This window comes from Syngnathus scovelli, chromosome 12, assembly GCF_024217435.2.
Source record: "Syngnathus scovelli strain Florida chromosome 12, RoL_Ssco_1.2, whole genome shotgun sequence".
Classification (NCBI taxonomy): Eukaryota; Metazoa; Chordata; class Actinopteri; order Syngnathiformes; family Syngnathidae; genus Syngnathus; species Syngnathus scovelli.
The window spans coordinates 8,723,160-8,742,287 of NC_090858.1; the positions used below are offsets into that span (position 1 = coordinate 8,723,160).

Sequence of the window (19,128 nt, forward strand, 5' to 3'; positions counted from 1 at the left end):
GCAGGGGACACAGTTGTGCTAACCCGTTTTATAAACAATTAATTCATACATAATATCATACAATAGGGTCATTGCAATTTTGGCACTACACTATACAAAGGTGAGGTACTAAATGCTTCAATGTTTGGACTCTTCAAGTCGTCAAATGAAACCATGATGACCAAAATATTTCTGCAAGTTCTAGAACAGGGGAAATGATTCATTGAAATTATGGATTGGTGTAGTGGATGGCGTGATGCACTGGAGAACCTGGAATCGCTCAAGTCTTCACAAAACAAAGCACCGGATTGGGGAGTGCACTCTCTCCCTTTTCTTTGCAAGAGTACCAGTAGATGAAAATAGGCTCTAGTGCTTGCCCCCCAAATTATATAAATAAAAAATAATAAAGCCCACCTACTTAATCTGCAGAAACACTTGCTAGGGAAAATAATAAATGCAGCACTTCAAGAACTTATAAATAAATAAATATGTCTGTGCATATTTGCTGAAGCATGATGTACACACAAACACACAATGCCTAACTTTCTTAACAAACTTGTGTGACAGCCTAATCCAAAGAGTTCCGTAGACAACTTTCTGCAGGTCACAACAAACACTTCCAAACACACGCTTCAATTGAGGAAAATGATAAAACATGTCCTACGCCCGGACATTGTGTTGGCTCAGAGTTGATTCTTGGGATGTAATCCTGAGAAATGTGTCCGACACTCCACACCTTTTTAAGCGTGCACAAACGCAATCAACCAACTAAAACAAAAAAAAAAAAACAAAAAAAAAAAACTGTACAGAAATGTTACACACTGCAGGTCATTCATCCCTGCCATGATTGATCCTTAAATATTAAGTATAGAAGAAATGTAAATGAGCTACATAGATATTACACAACATTGCAAATAGTTATGTGTGCCACTTCTGGATGTCTTAGGACTGCAGCCACCTCCTCCATGCAGGCTGGGGAATCCAAGCAAAAGAGAAAAAAAAAAACACAAATGTGAATTATACAAAAGAAGAAACGGGTGAAATTATTGTCACTCATCTCCCGAAAATCCCTGTACAAATATTAATCTAAGTGTACATAGAATTTTGCTTTGATTGGGCTTCCCAAAAATGCCTTACCAGCTTTTAGGCATAGTAGCAAGGGGACACCAGTAGGTCAGTAAGCACCAACAACTGGTCATCTGTGAATTGCTGCTTATGCTCCTGCCAGTTGTCGTGATGCGTCCTCCGAAAGTTGGACAGAGTTTTCTTCACAGTCATCTGGAGGCAAACACATCCAGGTTGCAACATTACAGTTCATTTAATAAATTGACATACAGGACATACTTCAATGGGTTGGGTATCATTGAGGTGGGCACTGAGGTCCATTAATAGCTGGGGCATCCAGGTGGGTACATCATAAGGGCTGGAGAGGATGCAAGCGCTGAGCCCAAGAACACCAGCATGGCGCCGCACCAGGTCTGCGAAAACAAGCTCGGAACTCAAATTTATTTGTATTTCAAATCGACATGGTTTACGTTTTGGGTGAGGAGAGGGGCACTCCCAAGAAACATTCATGACTCACCTCCAGAGGGTATAGTGTCCACTATTGATTCGACACCCCTCTTTCTCTTTTTAGGCAGGCAGGTTTTGCACAGGGCCTCAAAGTGAGCTTGCATGGAGGTATCCATGTGCAAGAAATTGCACTGGAGGAAGCCACTGAGTGTGGTGGCAGCCATTTCTCTCACCTGGAGAGGAAGTAGATATATTTTGGTACACTTACACCATGTAATTAAATATAAAACAAGATGGATGCTTACTTAGAAAAATACAATGAATAACAGTTAGTGGCCAAAGACACGCTCAACCTTTTTACTTTGCGCTTAAGTGTAAACATATAGGGCTCATGATATTTGTAAATCTTAAATCAGTGATGAAGATCAATTAAAAAAACATGCAATTACTATTGATCACCAATTTGGACAGGCTAATCTACAAATCTACAAAGCCATCATATCGTATAATGCAGGAGACTAACAAAAATGACTTCCAGCTACCCCCCACTCTTTGTCTCCATTCCTCTCTTCCTCTTTCAATCTGAAAGTTATCTCCATAGCAACAGATTACTGCAGCCTGTGGTTTCCATAGCAACAGTTAGAGGAACAGAGGGAGGGATTGTGGGGGGATGCGAGTGGAGAGATAGGAGGTGATTGCTGAATCACTACTGTGGAGCTAAAAGATGACAAGAGGCCACCAACACAAACAAGCGTGTATTTAATGTAATGTCCTGACTGACAGTCTTATGATGGCGGACTAGCATGAACCATTTTTTGTTTTACTTGAAGTAGTGTGAATGAGTGGTTGTTGTTTTTTTTTTACCTCCAGCTGCTCATCCTCCAGCAGTCTTATAACCAGTGCCCGTACGTCATTCACTGCTTTCTGGTCACTCATGAAGGTGAAGAGGTTGTAAAAGGCCATGATCTGGAGGTACGTCAGCACTGTGTAGCGTGCGTGCCAGGAGCTGCTGCCTGCAATCTGTGAACACATGACGGCGTCATCACGTCAATAATAGGCTGAGCTTTCGTCGCACTAGTGGAACAAAGTGCACGATTTAGCAGTTGTTATTATACACATACATAGATATATAATGACGACAGCTGCATTCATAGATGTTATCCAATACCATGCTTTTAGATATGGTACTGGCTGTTATTCCTCAGTTATAGCTATTGTTGCGTCAATTGTCTACTTTTCATTTCATTCACTATCCAGGTAGTTTTCTTTAGCCATGTTTCCACTCAGGCACAGCTTTGTACTGGTGGTGGGAAAAACGAATCAAATGAATTTCCAAAATACTACCAGCACTATAGCGTGAATCCCCAGGAAAATAAATCAAGAACGACAGGAAAATATGAAATGAGCACATTTGGACATATCATTTTCATCCAGACACTGACATTGTAATAATTTGAACAAATAAATGTGTCCTAAAAAACGAAAATCTCTATAGTACAATGAATATACCACTAGTATTCCTGAAACAAATTTTGCTTAGTAGGAAAATAAAATAATAAATTAGGAATATCTAGTTACTTCTTGGAGAGCACTGAGCACCATGGGGATCTGCTCTGTGTAGAGGAGCCCCTGGGACATGAGAGACAAGCAGGTCTTTGCATCCCTCTTCAGCTCATCATAACTGTCATCATTCTCAACTGGAGCAATCTGAAACCGCACACAGAAATGTCAGAATTGGTCAGTTGGAGCTCATTTAGGTGGATATAGCATATAAGTGAAGAAGCGACCTTAAAGAGTAGAGGCAACAAGCGCAGATGGTCCGGGACAGCAGTAGAGTATGAGCGGCCGGCACTTGCAATTAGCCACTTTAACACTACAAACAAGTGAATGGGGAGGAGGTTAGTGATGTAAATTGTTTTACATGGGTCACTAATCTTTCACACACCTGTTTTGAGGAGTTTGATCGCTTGTGTTCTCTCATCCTGCTCCCCCACTTCATTCTCCTCAACCACATGGTTCTGGATCTCCTCATCACCCTCGGTGAGTGGCTTTAACTGTAATAAAATTCTATCGGTGAAGTCCGAGATGCGAGGTGAGGTGGTTGGCTGAGTGTAAGGCAGGTTGACATCTATCATGAAGATGTAGGTCAGCACGCTGAAGGGACGTGAAGAGAAAATGTACGGTTAATGCACCATTTCAAAGGTCAGATCCAAGTTATTATTATTTTTTTTTTGATCTTTCAAGAAGATTATATTTATCCTTACTTTCAAAATAACTATTTCAGGTTAAAAAAAATGACATGAAATATATGTTAAAAAACAGAGAAGAAAAGATGACAGCCACTGGTTATGCCAATAATTTGATACGTTGATAAAGTGAAAAATGAAAATATAAAAATAAATAAAAATATCCATGCTCACCTTCCAATCCGCTCCCGTACATTCTTGTAAACCTGAGTCAGTTTGGGCTCCAGGTACTGCAACAATCTGTGGAGGAGCTCTGGCACACGCCACTCCTGCTGAGCGAGGCCTCCCTGCAGTACGTAGAGTCGACTGGAGTGGAGGTAAGATATATTACTACAAAAAAAAAATCTGTATTCTGTTTTGAGCAGGCAATCTTTTTACTGACCAAGCATCAACAAATGAGCCGCCCTCCCCATTGACTGGAGACTCCATGAGCATCTCAAACAGCCAGTGAAGTTTGCGAGGGTCTCTACTCTCCTGTCGATGGGAAAGAACAGACATTAATTACAGATTTAAAAAAAAAAAATAAAAAATAAAAAGTTGTAATAAACACAGAGTAGGAATTCTTACGCAGGCTGTTGCGATGCAGGTGCCCCAGTCTGCATATGTTTCGACAGTGATGTTGGACAAGGCTGTACGAATGAGTGGACACAACACTTCCCAAAGGCTTTCAACCTACAAATTTAGCATTTCAATTAAAGTTCAATCCAAACAATGTTGTGCAGCAGAAGTTCAAGAGACAGAAAAGTATGGATCCTGAGTGAAACTGCACCTTGTAGTAACTCCAGTGTTTGCATCCTCTGATTAGGCCAGATATGATCTCTGCAACACAACGCTGCTTACTCTCATGGGTGTCTGCTACCAAGCGCTCCATGTGAGGCTGCAGCAGAGGCAGGAAGGTGTCACCGAAATTGCGGAACAAACCCTGGAAACAAAAAGGACAAAGTGGATTTCATCATCTCTTTCTTAAAACTGAAAGCGCCAAAGAATTCAGCTGACCTTGAACAAACAGAATCTGCGCGTACTAAATTTGTCTTTGCCTTTTCGATCCTCGAGAGAGAGAAACTCAATGAACTGATTGATAAATACTGGGTCTGAGAAATGGTCGTAGATGATCTGTTCCGGCTGGAAAAAAAAAAAATAGAAAACATTTGATAAAGAGGAATAAAATAGGGTTAATAAAATAAATATATACTAATTATATTTATTGATCTACACAAACCTCTGTCATTTCTTCTCTTGTTCGGTTCTGTTTGGGCTGCTCTTTCTCAGGAGCATACATCATCAGTTTCCTAGAAAATAATGTGACCAAAAATAAAACTAAATACAACAAAACCAGCCCCCACGAAGAATACAAAATGAAGGAAAAGTTTTAAAAATGAACCTTGGCCAACTGTAGTAACCCCAATGAGTCTTTTCTACAAAGACACAGAGATCCCAGTCCTGCTGAGTCCTTGGCAGGCTCTTGCTATTATACTGCAGCCACTTGTTGTCTGGGCGGTCACCGGCCACTATACCACCACTCATCTCATCTAGTGTGCCTTTTACAAACACCAAAAAATATTTTCCAATGTGTTTGATTTAAAAACAAAAAAAGTTAGGAAAATCAAACAATATGAATGGGCAAAACTTAGTGCTGCTTACAAAGCTCAGATGGACTGACTGGGACTTTTTTATGAGGCCGTTTTATTTGTTTCATGATGCCTGCCACGGCTGATATCGCCACCTATTGGAGGAAATAAAAAGATGCATCCATTAATGTCTGGCCATAATTTGTGCACGGTCGTGAGACGTGAACAAGGCCCACTTACCTTGCGGACGTAGAGGGAGTCGTGGTTGAGGGTTTTGACGAAGAACAAAACAGCTGCTGGCGGGAGTTGGCGGTCATCTCTCAAGAGCAATGACAAGAAGCCAATAGCGATATGTTCAAATTTCCAAGGCCTGTAACGTTCAAAAATTAAATAAAGATTGAACACTGAACTGGAATGTGGGGAATATCAAAGTAACCTACAAGTTTCTGTTGTCAAGGCAACTCAATAAATCACCAATGAGTTGCTGGTACTTCCTAAAACAAGTAGAAATAGATCAAATTAATACTACCACCCAAAAATATAATACAAAAGGAATAGCAGATATATCATTAGAAGCAACTTACTCGCCAGACTCCAAATTCTTGTCTTCCTGTTTCCTAACACCTCTTAATGTTGCTTCTTCTGAAGGAACAGGCTCTTTAGGAAGGGGATTTCCAGTGACCATAAGTTGTTTAGCCACACCACAGATCTCTTCAGGAATCTGAACGATGAAAGGGAACAATAGTCAAAGTAAATATCTTCAATTTTATTTGCCGGGTTCTGTTCTGTACACCAAAATCAAACATATATTCAGATTTTTATTGAGTAACTCTTACAGAGAAGTCGATGCCGATGGTCTCATACTGTCTGTGGATTTTGTCCGCAAGGTCGTCAAAAAGCCGCACTATGGAGGGCTTCTCCAAAGACATGGCCGAACTGAGGCCAGATCGAACAATAGCAGGCCATGTCAGGGCAATGCACTCCCAGTCATGCAAATTGGCCAAGCACACGCCACTGTGATTTCCGAGGAGACAATACAAGGCACCCTGGAAAGGCAGTGGCAATTATGTGGCAGCATTTAACACCTACTCTGAAACAACTCAAAAATAGACATGATAGGGAAACATAATAGTTTAGAAATGTCATACTTTGAATTGCTGCTGTGTGACGCTACTGTTGTTGGGGTTGAGAAACTCAAGGACATGGGGGATCACATCTCTACAGCAGAAATTGTATGTGCCAAGTGCAGTGAACAATGCACTTTGGGCTTTACTACGTACCTGCAAAGGAAACAAAATATTTCAGATCTAAAGTCTAATATAAAACATTAGACAAGACTATGGTGAATCAGACAAATGAAAATAAAACAATGACTTTGCAGTGTGCTCACTTGGCTGTAGGTGCTTGTGGACAGCCGCAAGAGGTCCCTCATCAGCTCTTGGTGAATGCTCCTGTACTGGCACCCTTCAACTGTCAGCTTGCGCATCTGATAATCCACAAAGTTAAAAAATGCACCACCACGATGACATGACTTGCAAATGTGACCAAGTTACCTCATGCTGGAGCATGACTCTGTCTATGAGCAGAGCTCTAATGTGCTGTTTTCTGCCATTAAGCTGCAAAAAAATACAAAGTTTCAATTGTTTTACAGTGAGTTCCTTATTTTCATGGATTTAAACCGTACAAATCAGATGTCAGCACAATTTAAGAGTCTCACCCTGTTTTCCATTGATTTTTTCACAAGGTTGAAGCTCTTCCAGCGAGAGTCAAACTCATGCTTGTGGGAACCTTTAAAGTGCAGCAAATCACTGATAATCTGAAAGAATCGAGACAACAACCATCTTGTGTTGGATAAGATGTTACCTAAATGTGACAAATTCATTCAAAATGCTTGCATATGATTACTAATACTCTCCTTTTTATCTACAAATCACATTATTTACGCTTATTTGATTTGGAATCAGGTGATGTGCAACAAGTTGAGCCCAACTATGACACTCAAATATTTGTCAAAATGTTTGCAATGCTTAAACAACATGATTGCTGGTCTATGTACCTTTATGATGGAGAAGAGTGACTTTGTGTCATCCTCAGAGTGTTCCAGTATATAATCTGGGGGTGAAAAAAAAAAAAAAGTTAAAATAACATTAACAATTAAGACTAAGAAATAGTGACATGGTGTTGGTTTAATACTTACGAAGCAACTGTCTCATCACATCACAAATTGATACTCTGTAGTTCTCTTTGGACTCATCTGCAAAACAAAATCAAATGAAATTATATTGTAGGAGATACTGACTTTTATCTGAAACAATTTCTCATTTAAGAATACTATCTGAAATAAAAGTTTTGCACATACCGTACTTCGTTCCAGTATACAGAGTGGTTTCATCTAGATTCACCATACTATGGACCCTGTTTCAAAAAGCACAAAGTTATGAAGCATTTAAGTATCAAAATGAGCTGAAAGCAAAACAATGACAAAACTACAATTACAAGATGAAACCCCCAAAGAAAATATAATGCAATCATCAAGATCATGACTTCATAATAAACACCAATGTCAAATGTTTTCCAACAACAACAAAAAAAAACTTCTCACAATTCAGGTATAGGTTCTCCCTTCAAAGGAGGCATAAGACCACCAGCCCCCAAGAGGCAGTGCTGAAGAATAGTGAGACTCTGTAGGACATCATCCCTGTATAGAGAAGAGAACAAAAAGAAAGAAGCAAATCTTAACTTCACTGTTGCACTTCCAAAATTGTTCTACAGTATACCTGGCATTACCTGCTCATTTCTTGCTGTCCCTCTGCAAAACTTTGAAGCCTCTTCAGTTCTGGCTTAAGGATCAGGTCCAGTAAATAAAAGGTAAAGGTGGTCTCTTCAGCACTGGGCACATGCCACCGGATATTCAAGTTCCACAAGTCACCTGGACGACCCCAATCCTGCATGGGCCAATTTAAAACAACAGAAGTTTCCAAAAGGTTTTCAACAAAAGATACATTTTCATCACCTTTGATTACAGTTTATGTGTCATAGTGAACAACAAGATCAAATGAAATAAACTGGGAGGAAACAATGTGTCAACATAGTCAATGTTTCAGGTATACCCATATTTAGCATTTTATAAGGCTATCTTTCTTTACACAAGAGTGGGGCAGTGCATTTCAAAGAAACTGGATTTACTTGAGACTGACTCAGCCATAAAACACTCATTCAGAGTCAAAACCGCAAGAGACTTTCATCTTTCTACTGAAGACCCGTCCAACAAGAATCAAAGCAGAGCCTTTTACATGGTGAGGGGAATACAACAAATCCAATTGGGCTCAAACTGCAGAAAACCATTTTTGCTTCTCTATATATACATAAGTATGTATAGCTCTGTCTATTGCCTATCTCCACGCACGTGTCTGTGTGTGTGCGCGTGTACATAAATGTATATAAAACTTTAACTGCTTTAAGCAACGAGTCACCACCTTGATGGGTAGGTAGTCTTTGATTGGTTGGCAGAAGCCACTTGGCACACTGCAGTACTCCGTCGGATAGATGAGGGCCGTGGAGCGGAGGATGTGATGCAGCAAGTTGCACGCTAGGATGTATCCCTGCTTACACTTGAGGTGAAGTGTCAACTGCAAAATCTGGACCAAGTCAGAGGAATAGGCCAGGAGCTTCTGACCATCTACTCGAGTAACCTGTCGGGGGCACAAGGAGAGAAGAGCCAATGATGGCGAAGGGAGGAAAAAAAAAAGAAAAAAAAAAAGGAGCTTAGTTCACCTCAGACAGAAGCTGAAGATTCCATAAAAACTCCTTGTCAAGTTCCTCTTCATGTAACACTTCCTCATCTGTTTTAATGAAATCAAAGTGTACATCAGTCAAGTATAAAACCTTGCGAGGAACTCCTTCTTTTGGGCCAGCGGTGCACTTACTGGCAGCAATTTGTTGTATTTGACTGCAGCAGTGAGGCACAAACATTTTAAGAGATTCTGCAGGGTGACACTGAAAGAAAAAAAAAATGGTGTGGATTCAGCAGCAAGCTACAACATAACTACGTAACTCATGCATTGGGTGATCAATCAATTAAGGGTAACGGATTATTTGGGGGATATCAGTCATAATAAAGATAACAGGATTATGAAAACAATACTGTTATTGTTAATTATTTGTGCGTTACCTTGGCAGCAGCCCGGCACATGTCCGCCACCATCCTTCCAGCTACACGAGTCTCAAAAATGTTGGTAGTTGCAAAGTTGAAAACCTTTTCCAGAGCCACCTGTACAATAACAGACATGATCGTAATTGAGTGTGACAGCTTTGTTTCCAGACATCTAAATTTTCTCCTGTTTGTACCATGAAGATGTCCAAAGAGCACTGAGTGAGGATAGTGCTGAAAGTAGAAGACAAGCCCAGCTCTACCAAACTCTCCAAGTGGGTCATTTTCTCAGTTTCTGTTTCCTCACGTGTTTGTTCTAGTGTGCTGCTGTCGATCAAAGCAAAGCACCTGCAGATATGATCAAATATGCAAATACATTTTTAGAATGGTGGAACAAAGCAGCTTGCTCGGAGAAGCAAAATAGTGTACATGTAAATATTGCACTTTACTCCATTTGCAGTCATGTAACTTCAAACTAAAAAGCAACAAAGATCTTCCTTCAATCCACTTTCTCATTTTTAAAATTATTTACTTACACAATGAAAATGTAATCAGGCAAAATGCACATTGGTTTACAAATAGATGTTAGATTAATATTTATATTTTAACTGTAGCAAGATTATAGTCATCAAACATGATTAGCCAATATCACAATTCAAACATTCATTCAACATCATTCTTTAGCGTACCTGTCCATAAATTGAAGCACAAAGTCTTCAAATTCGGCAGAGGCTGAGCACATTTCCCTTTCCACCTTAGTTAGGCAAAGTTCAAAACAAATCAATACGAGTACTTATGCTGTATTAGTCAAACTGGCAAAACTGAATGAACAGCAATTCACCTCTGTCAGGTCTGTTCTTTCATGTAGAGCAGACGAACAGTCCACCAAAGGCACAAGAGTCACAAATGTTGCAATAAACTGGAAGGTGATCTGTATGAAGAAGCAATATATGAACATTTATAACAATATCATGCATGAAGGAACAATATGTCAACATTTATTCATTTATAACAATATCAGAAAGGTTTGAAAAATGTGAAGCAAAGAATCCCACCATGCACTTGCTGAAGTCATTTGGATCAACTCCAGGCAAGGACCTCATGAGTAGGGGCAACATGTGAGTAGGTCCCTCAGGAAGGTACTTCCCACCAGAAACTAAACTCCGTGCTACACCGATCATGCAACTTAGGGTGGCTGTCAGCTGGTGGGGCTCTGTTAGAGTTTCCAGTGCGGGGTATGTTCTACAGAAAAGACAACAATTAGCCTTTTATGTTAATTCCAAAGAGTGTGCCTGTTTCTCGATCAATGTGGAAAACTGGCAGCAATCTGACAGACGCTAGAAAATGCACCCATTTAGTTGGAAAAAAAGTCACCTCTCAAGAACGGGAGGAATGACCAACTCGGGCCTCATCAGAGCGAGGTTCTGCAGAGCCCGAGCAGCATCAAGACTGCCTGTTTTGCTGAACATGGCCAGCAGAACTGGCTGCATCATACTCTCCACAAACTGTGTGATATCGTCCTCAGTGAGCTTGTGCGTGTTGGGGACGGGTGTTAGCCACGACGGCTTTCTGTAGCGCTCTGCATGCAGCCGGCTAACAACAATGGCAGGAAGACGCTGCAGCAACTTCATGAGCTTCATCTGAGTACGACAGAACACAGACACATGGTACAGGTTATCTGTAGGTTGAACCTAATTGTAAATGTGAGGCCACTTTGATCACTTCTCATTCAGTACATAAATATGCACGACTACTGCATGAATGGGTGATAAAAGTTCATATCACAAGACATTCTGTGATATTTCTAATATCACATAAAATATTGTAGTGACGACAAAAGAAAAAATTGCTCAAATTACATAAAAACATTGAGATGGAAAAAACAATCGGTATAATTGTACATGTGAAAAGCAAGGGCCAAGTTTGAACCTAAGAACCTTATTGCGACATCCTTCCACACTGGCCCACTGTGCCACACAACTCACCCCTTCTCTAAAAATAAAAGTAGCACGTCGCCGCTTGTGTCGTGTCATGTCGGCAAGAGGGGCTTCCTCAAACAGAATGGCATGTGCGCCTGCTCATGCGGACATTTAATACTATTGCAGCAATCTCACTCACATGTTTTCTTCAGTCTGACGCAGTTCATATTGCTGACACAAGTTGGAAAGAATGATAGCCGAAAATATCAACATGATGATACACACCTCGAGTGCACAGTGTCTCTGAAACAAAACTATAATTGACTGACTTTCCAGATGATATGTAATAATAGCGCGCATATATTTTTGAAAAAGTCTTTAAGAAGAAGTAAAAATGAAAACAAGGCACTCACCAACCAGCGGCCATGATTTGATGGGTGAAAGAAAGATGTGATGCTGTTGAAAAGGCCAGTGAGTTGGGCTTGAGCTTGTTTACTTGGTCCACCCTGAAATTGACAGTAAGTGATGACACAGTCTTTTCTTCTGGATATTTTGATTGAGGTTACCACTATGTCTGGAGTAAGGACTAACCAGAAGACATGCTATCCATACCGCCACATGGCCGATATCGTAGGCATTGGTCAAGTATCGTGGGAACATCATCTGGCTGGTCCCCACGGGAAGATTGAAGCTCCTCAGGACTCTTGTGAATATCTAAAAAGTGGAAAGAGTAAAGCTGACTTATTAACAACTATATACATATAAAACAATTTGCTTGTGATTTAGTAAAAGTAAACTTTGCTTATTTTTTGTGTTTTTCAGAGAAGAGTCAAACACTTGGAACATAACTCGTTACTTGAAATCTATGACAAACTGGATCAACAAAGAAACTTGATAGTTTGTTTCCCACAAGCAGCGGTGGGTGTGAAACACACACCTTGAGTCACAAACACGCTCGTCGTGATGCACGAGAGAACACATTCATAAACCCCTAAACATGCAAAACACGTACCTTCGGAATATAAGGATCCCAGTCAATGTATCCGATGTTGTCTTTAGCCAAGCGAGCAAAGAGATTCACCAGATTCTACAAAAAGAGTGCATTTACACATAAGCAAGACAAGAACAGGCATTGTTGTTATGGGCCATGAAAACAAATATCTACAGTGCTCACCAATTCCCAACTTGGAAGGTTCTGAACGGATACCCACAAGTTGATCAACTCTTCAAACCACAACCTGAAAGAAAATCAATTTGGTACATACAGAAAATGAATGTGGTGCAAAACATTTGAATACTTGGCAATTATAGTATTGGGAAGGTAAGATTGATATTAGTGAACATTTGCAGTTTACAAAATATACAGTTAGTATGTCTGATTGCAGCAAGTTTGCTTTTTTTTTCCTCTCAAATAAACACTACTCTGCATATCAAATGTTCCCACATGAATAAAACTGGTCTGTTGTGACGCAAATTGTTTTTTATGTGCAAAAAAAAAACAAAAAACAAAAAAAAAAACACTGCGCCTGGTGGAAACTCACTGACCTTACAAACTCAATGGAGAAAGCAAGTTATGTGTGTCAATTTAAGGCACACTTACTTAAAACCCTTATGATGCAGCTCCGGTGGTAGAGTTGTGGGTAGAAAGAGTTCAAAGTAGCAGACTGCTCTCTGCATGGTGACATCAAACGGACAAAATAGCGGTCTCCACTCATCCAGCATCTCCTGGGTTGCTGACTCTGGGAAATAACTGTATAAAAGAACAGAGAGTCACATATAGATGTCATTTTGTATAATAAAAAAAAAAAAAAAAAAGCATTTTAGCCTCATCTGGAAAAAAAACAAACATTCTCTTACATACCACTGTATTAGAGAAACATAATTGGAGATTAAATATTTTTTTTTTTTACAAACCAGCATGTTTGGAACACGTACTGTATTGGCAAACGATTGCAATAACTGACCCCAGAACCTGCAGCACTAAAATCTACGAGTGAGGAGATGATAAATCACACACATGGCAGATTCTGGCTGTTAGCATCAATCCAGTGGTTCTAATGGACCCATAATCCCACCGGGGGTTTTGCTATGGTTCATTAAACGCGTGTAAACTCGGCAGGTTATGTCAGGCCACTAGCCTCCTTTGGGGAACGGCAAACACAGCTACGTGCCGCCAAAGGCCACTTGGCCCTGCCTCCTACTGCTGTACCATCTGACCACAAATTACACTCACGTCCCAGTGACAGGCAACTCTCACACAAGATGGAATTAGATGAGATAATAGGATTATCTGACTAAGTGCGAAGTGAGGGACATCCTACTGCTTGCCTAAGACGGGTGCACATATAACTGTGGTGCACAAAGTCAAGGAGCAACTTATTTATGGACACCGGGATCATACTGCTTGTCTTTTGCAATATGCCAGGGCATTAAGGAAGCCTTTTCACCACTGTTGATCCAGCTAGCACAATTGTTCTATCAGCTTCAAGACCCTTTCTAGCAGTTTCCATTTAATTAAAATCCCTAAAGTGATTTAAGGATTTATGTTCATTACCTTTCTTTCACATTTTGAAACTGTAGTAGTGTAAGCATATGACATCTGTAAATTACAAAAAGGCCTCCTATCAAGATACAAATGCCACATTCATAAAAACAGTTATCTAAAATTGTTTGGATTTAGAAACCTTTGGATTTTACCATTGCTGCATCGTCTTTTTTTTGTTTATATATTGACTGCATCAGGATATCAAGGTATACTTACGGCCTGCAGTTTCTCACAAGTGTCTTCAGCACACCTTCTACGGAGCTGTAACAAATACAAACACAAAAAATGGTATCATGGTTATGTCTAAATTGCAGAATCATATATGTAAAAAGAATTACTTCACAGCAATGCCGTTTGAATCGGACCCCATGCATACAGAAGCCTTGCATAGGTTTGAATATTTATTAACACTATGAGAATGCTATTGTGTCTGTAATCATCTAAAAAAAATAATAATAATAATAACCACACACACACAAATCATATCACTTGTTTATAAGATGTGGTACTGTATTTGCATTAGTATTTGTATTAATAACTTTACACATTCCTGGCATGATAACGTTGGCATTCAATCTAAAAACAAGAATACTGAGTCATACAAGAGTGTTGTAAGCTCTAGACCAATATAACCAGAGCTTTGGAGTGGCCTCGCCCACAATCCTACAACTGTGCTCACATGCACGCTGAAGCCATGCCTCTTTGGAAATGGCCTGCCAAACCCAATCACCAACTGCACAACACATCTCAATTTCGATCGCTCAATGATTTTTTAGAGCTTTCACACTTGTACGGTAGTAGTCTTCCCTAAATGTATAGCACTTTAAGCTAACAAAATAAATAGACATGTGTCTTAAATCAGCCAATCATGAGCCAGTAATAAGGGGAATATGTATTGGCCCTAGAGGAAGGAGAACCCGATTCCCTAATAGGTTAGGAATGAACCTTCACGTTTCCCCGGACGCATTCCAGGTCGGGAAGAAACGCAACAGGAGTTCAAGTTGCTCTAATTCCAGTTGAACTACTGAGCAGTGTTGCCTTTTACTAGTATGACAATGCTGTCCATATGCCAGTAGGATAAGCCGTCATTACAGGTTTTGGAAGGAAGAGGAATTTTAAGAATGATCTCAATGAGAATGGTGGAAGGGGAAACCATGTTAGCTGCGGTGTGACAGTATTCGAATGCGTATGATTGAAATGTTAACATTGATTTATCTTCTGATACCAAGTTACACATGGTCTCTCCAGTTGACACATGCAATGTGGGGGTGGGGGGTTGAATTCAAAAGTAAAACACAAAAGAGGAACGATGTTGTCCTTACCACCTCTGAATCAATTTTATCATAATGAGTTTAGCGGATGAACGGGGCCTTGGAGAACTGAATGTGAAAAGGGGACAAAGAACACACTCAGCACCAGGCAAAGAGTCAAATCACGCAGAATATGAATACTGTATATGACTCGTATATTCGTGCATTTGTGTCAGTTTGAAAAAGGTGAGCTGGCTTGTCAGCCAAAGCAGCTAGTTCACATCGGCGGTGATAACAGATATGCTTGCAAAGCGTCAGAAACACACAACGTTCCCTCAGCACTATACAAGAGCACCTTGCGTTAAGAACACAATGGATGAGAGACATTGTAACGCCTACCAAACGTTGCGTGAGATGTGCATGTCATTGTAAAAGCAATTCAAGTATAATGTGATGATTTAAACGTCTGGTTTGATTTCAACAGATTGCACATGCTGTTGGTCGAATTACTGTGCATGGCCTTGAACAATTGTGATCTTTTAAGAAGATTCCAAAAAGTGGGCACTGAGGTGTGGGCACTCACTCATGCATCTGGATTATTAAATATTTAAGAGGGTTTTGCACTTAGGCTAACTTTAATGGTTTTCATCGTGGAACTTTTGGAAGAGCTCTGTATGAGTGAAATAAGTTTGACAATCCATCCTTTGAGGGAAGCTAACTATCCCATAAAAGCCATGTTTTGTTTGTTTCACTTGCCCCAAATGCATGTGTACTGGACGTATCTGCACATCCTGCGTAACACTGCATTAAAAACTTGGGATAGGTCACAGCACAACAACACAAACTGCTCTGGAAGAGGGCAGCCCCAATTGAAACAGTATGGTGAAATGACATGACAGTAAAAATGTACAGTTTAAATTACTTCTTATCACTGGCAATATGGCATGATGACTACTTGTGATTGGCTCCAAGTCAGCCCTTAAATTTAGTCGAAAGCTTAGATCGATCAGAAGCTATAAAATTGCATCGCTCAGTAGATGATGTTGAAACATTGTTTGTTTCTGGCAATCCCAAAAAGTTTACAAATTCTCCCCAGTGGCCCCCTCTCAATTCACTTCATCTATTTGCACATAACTATCCTGAGCACGCAACAATACTGATAATTTTCCAGACCCAATCAAGTTTGTGCTCGTTTTTGCGCATGCCAACTTTTACAAATCAAGCTGGATCAGAACACAAGTGAGTTTAGAAATAAGAATTGTGCATAGCAGTATGGTGTGACTTGGAAAAGGCTACATAGCAAGACCGTTTTTGGGGAATGTAGGCAGACGTACAGAGAGAAAGCACATACAGTACAATGGCGTCACTACCTCCAAACATGAACACCCCAAACAAAGGTCATTCAATTTGGAAGCGCCCAAAATATTTGCTCAAACGAACCAGCCTAAATATGACAAAAACATGAGAGGTCAAACCGGCATCTGTGAATCTAGTGACACAGGCTTAGCGAGCGGTAGACAACCATGTTTACTGTTTTTTGCATATGCATTTCAGTCCAAGCTGCAGTGTTCAGTAGAAAATAGCTTAGTTAAAAAAAATTGAGTGTTCAAGTTTTGAGGTTATACTATCATTCAGGCAATAGTTGGCAGGTGAGCTATAGCCATATGTGATATCTGCAAAAGCAAATGGAGATCCTGAAATGTGTCAAATAAAGGTGAAGTCAGTTGGAAGTGTGTTTTAGTTCATGTCACAGCATAAGCAGTAACAAAAGCCTACTTGGGAAACCAATTGAGTCCCAGATGCTCCGTCTTGGAGAAAAGAATCCTGTAATGCAGTTCATACAGAGGTCTCCAAGGCAATTCCAGGTCCTCCCTTGAGAGAAGCTCCTTTTTCCTTAGAAGGACAAGACACAGAGTCAGGCTCATGTGTAAACAGGTTTGCTTCTTCAGACCATGTAACTCTTACTTGAGCAGGTTGATGAGGAGACGCGCCAGGCCTTGCATCATGCTGATCTCTAGGCGAGGGATGGTAACTAGCTCATAGAGCAATTTAATAAATAGCACGTGGTCTTCTTTGCTGAACTTCCGCCCATATAGTCGTAAATACCTACATTGGATAAAAAACATGATATTGTTATGATTTTCAGTGTAACAAAAACAAGTCATGACACATTGCACAGATAGCCCATTCATCTACATTTTTGAATCGCTTGTTTCATAAATGTGACTTTGAGTCCCATAAAATGCCTGCGGAGCTGTGAAATTGACTGTTTTGAAATGGTTGTGTCACCACTTGTATGCCTTAATAGCAGCGAGCAGAATCTGGGTCAAACCCCATTGTGAACTTTCCATCTCTCTGAGCCGGTAGTGCCTCACTCTGGGCTAGAGCAATGTGCCAACATGAGGACAGAAACGGATTAATCAGCCCAGCAACAAAGTACAAATTGAAACAGCACTCTAAATAATCCAATGTCATGTTGAAAGATGCCGGTATCATGTGATTCATTACTAAGTAAACAAATAACACATGTTGAAAAAGTGGAGACCTGACATCAAAATTAATATTAGTCTTGTGTTAATAAACAATAATATAATATTAAATTTCGATTTCTTGGGTTGTAGGTTCTGTAATTTTCAAACTTTTGGCACAAAAATTACAATCAATGAAATTCTTTAATGCTCCAATAAATAATTTCATATGAAATCGGATAAATTATGCAGATAGGGCAAGCACAAACCAAAACGATCATATTGACATAACTACGCATCCGCTCATTTAAAAACTGTTTTCTTTCCCAATACTTGTTACACAATATCAGGCGAATCTGTATTCTAAGAACCTCAAGGTATTAGCATAACTTTCGTAACTGTACTTGTTGACGTTTTAGGGGGGGGGGGGGGGGGGGGGGAAGGTTAGCAAATGTTTCTAGCTCACTTCTTGGTCTCACTATTGGGGATAATTAGAGAAGATTATTTTTTTAATACTCACGTGGAAAGTTTCCTCGTCCAAAAGAGCACACCGGGCCATATTTCTCTGAACTGAACAGCCCGGGCCAAGTTCCCCTTAATTTTACTCAAAATATCATTAGATTCTTCATCGAGCCTATCCGCATAAGGCAGAAGTTTGTTATATACGATGTCCTTTTGAGGATGAAATCCCAATCCATCCAGCTGTGCCTCGTTCATATTATCAAATACAAAACGACAAGTTTAAATGGATATTACTTAGTTGTTGTGATAGCTATATGACATCAATAAATAAAACGATTTCTGCGCTAGCTTGTCCAGTTGTTGGACCACGATGTGACTAAATAAGAGAGTCACAAGTTGATGACAGGCTCAGTAGCCATTTATCCCAAGTTAAGATCGCCTCTCTTAAAAGAAACGTTAGCATGAACCGATCTTAATATGTTAAGGCCGGGGAATAAAGCGTTGGCACTCGAATAATTCTCTTCGGCGAACGGAATCGTTAAATATGACAAGCAGCTAGCAGCCTAGCTAAAGTTAGCGTTCTATTACAAAGCCTCAGTTCTGTCCCAAAGACCGTTCAACGTCGACTGATTCATCCAACTACGGTGCAGCACAAGGGCAGACGACACCCAGCCGACCGACGCATTTCTGTCGTCATATCCGGTTAATATCATAAAGACTACATTTCCCAAGATTTCAATAGACAGAATTGTATTTTTAGGCGTTTATCCCTGAGCTGACGTAAAATATTTTTTGAAAAGCAACACGTGTTCGATTGCGCTTTGTGGGATTAAATGGGCTTTCTTTCTTTTCTCTTTCCATTTTAACTGTGTCAATTCAAATGTACTGTAAAGAAACGTTTGTCTGGTTTTGTAATTTCAACGTCACCTCTGTAAAATATATGGGCAATATGCGTCGTTTTGGGCAATTGAAATCAATATTTTTTTAAATTCCTTTTTTACTACAGCAATACACCACCTAAAAAGCTCT

The 19,128-nt window shown here is 40.0% G+C and overlaps 1 protein-coding gene across 3 annotated transcripts; it reads right to left on the bottom strand.

The window, feature by feature from the left end:
• Window positions 1-13: 13 nt before the first annotated feature.
• Window positions 14-18,750, bottom strand: psme4a (proteasome activator subunit 4a). 3 transcript variants are annotated; one of them, XM_049735701.2, is made up of 48 exons: window positions 18,158-18,750; window positions 17,135-17,275; window positions 16,946-17,062; window positions 15,242-15,298; window positions 14,136-14,180; window positions 12,975-13,124; window positions 12,549-12,612; window positions 12,387-12,461; window positions 11,987-12,088; window positions 11,788-11,880; window positions 10,830-11,095; window positions 10,511-10,697; window positions 10,297-10,386; window positions 10,145-10,209; window positions 9,653-9,803; window positions 9,477-9,575; window positions 9,232-9,301; window positions 9,080-9,147; window positions 8,782-8,997; window positions 8,093-8,250; window positions 7,908-8,003; window positions 7,665-7,720; window positions 7,503-7,559; window positions 7,362-7,417; window positions 7,023-7,121; window positions 6,859-6,921; window positions 6,696-6,791; window positions 6,454-6,585; window positions 6,142-6,351; window positions 5,890-6,026; window positions 5,746-5,799; window positions 5,546-5,675; window positions 5,379-5,460; window positions 5,119-5,275; window positions 4,957-5,026; window positions 4,734-4,859; window positions 4,507-4,659; window positions 4,305-4,409; window positions 4,120-4,211; window positions 3,912-4,043; window positions 3,437-3,645; window positions 3,279-3,364; window positions 3,070-3,198; window positions 2,356-2,511; window positions 1,562-1,724; window positions 1,324-1,457; window positions 1,117-1,257; window positions 14-951 (listed from the first exon to the last, which is right to left on the bottom strand). In XM_049735701.2, the coding sequence occupies exons 1-47, from the start codon at window positions 18,352-18,354 to the stop codon at window positions 1,123-1,125; spliced, it is 5,526 nt and encodes a 1,841-aa protein (XP_049591658.1). In that variant the 5' UTR covers window positions 18,355-18,750; the 3' UTR covers window positions 14-951; window positions 1,117-1,122. The 3 variants fall into 3 exon arrangements, with proteins under 3 accessions (XP_049591658.1, XP_049591657.1, XP_049591659.1); XM_049735700.2 differs by having other exon boundaries at window positions 11,966-12,088; XM_049735702.2 differs by lacking the exon at window positions 15,242-15,298 and having other exon boundaries at window positions 11,966-12,088; window positions 18,158-18,749.
• Window positions 18,751-19,128: the final 378 nt, after the last annotated feature.

Bases quoted from the DNA above. Each gene is read 5' to 3' on its own strand.
- psme4a (XM_049735700.2), bottom strand. From the start codon at position 18,354: ATGAACGAGGCACAGCTGGATGGATTGGGATTTCATCCTCAAAAGGAC. The intron at 12,089-12,386 runs GTACGTGTTTTG...TCCACTTTTTAG, and splicing joins GGGATCCTTATATTCCGAAG to ATATTCACAAGAGTCCTGAG. The intron at 8,998-9,079 runs GTGAACTAAGCT...TGCCCCCGACAG, and splicing joins ATCTTCAGCTTCTGTCTGAG to GTTACTCGAGTAGATGGTCA.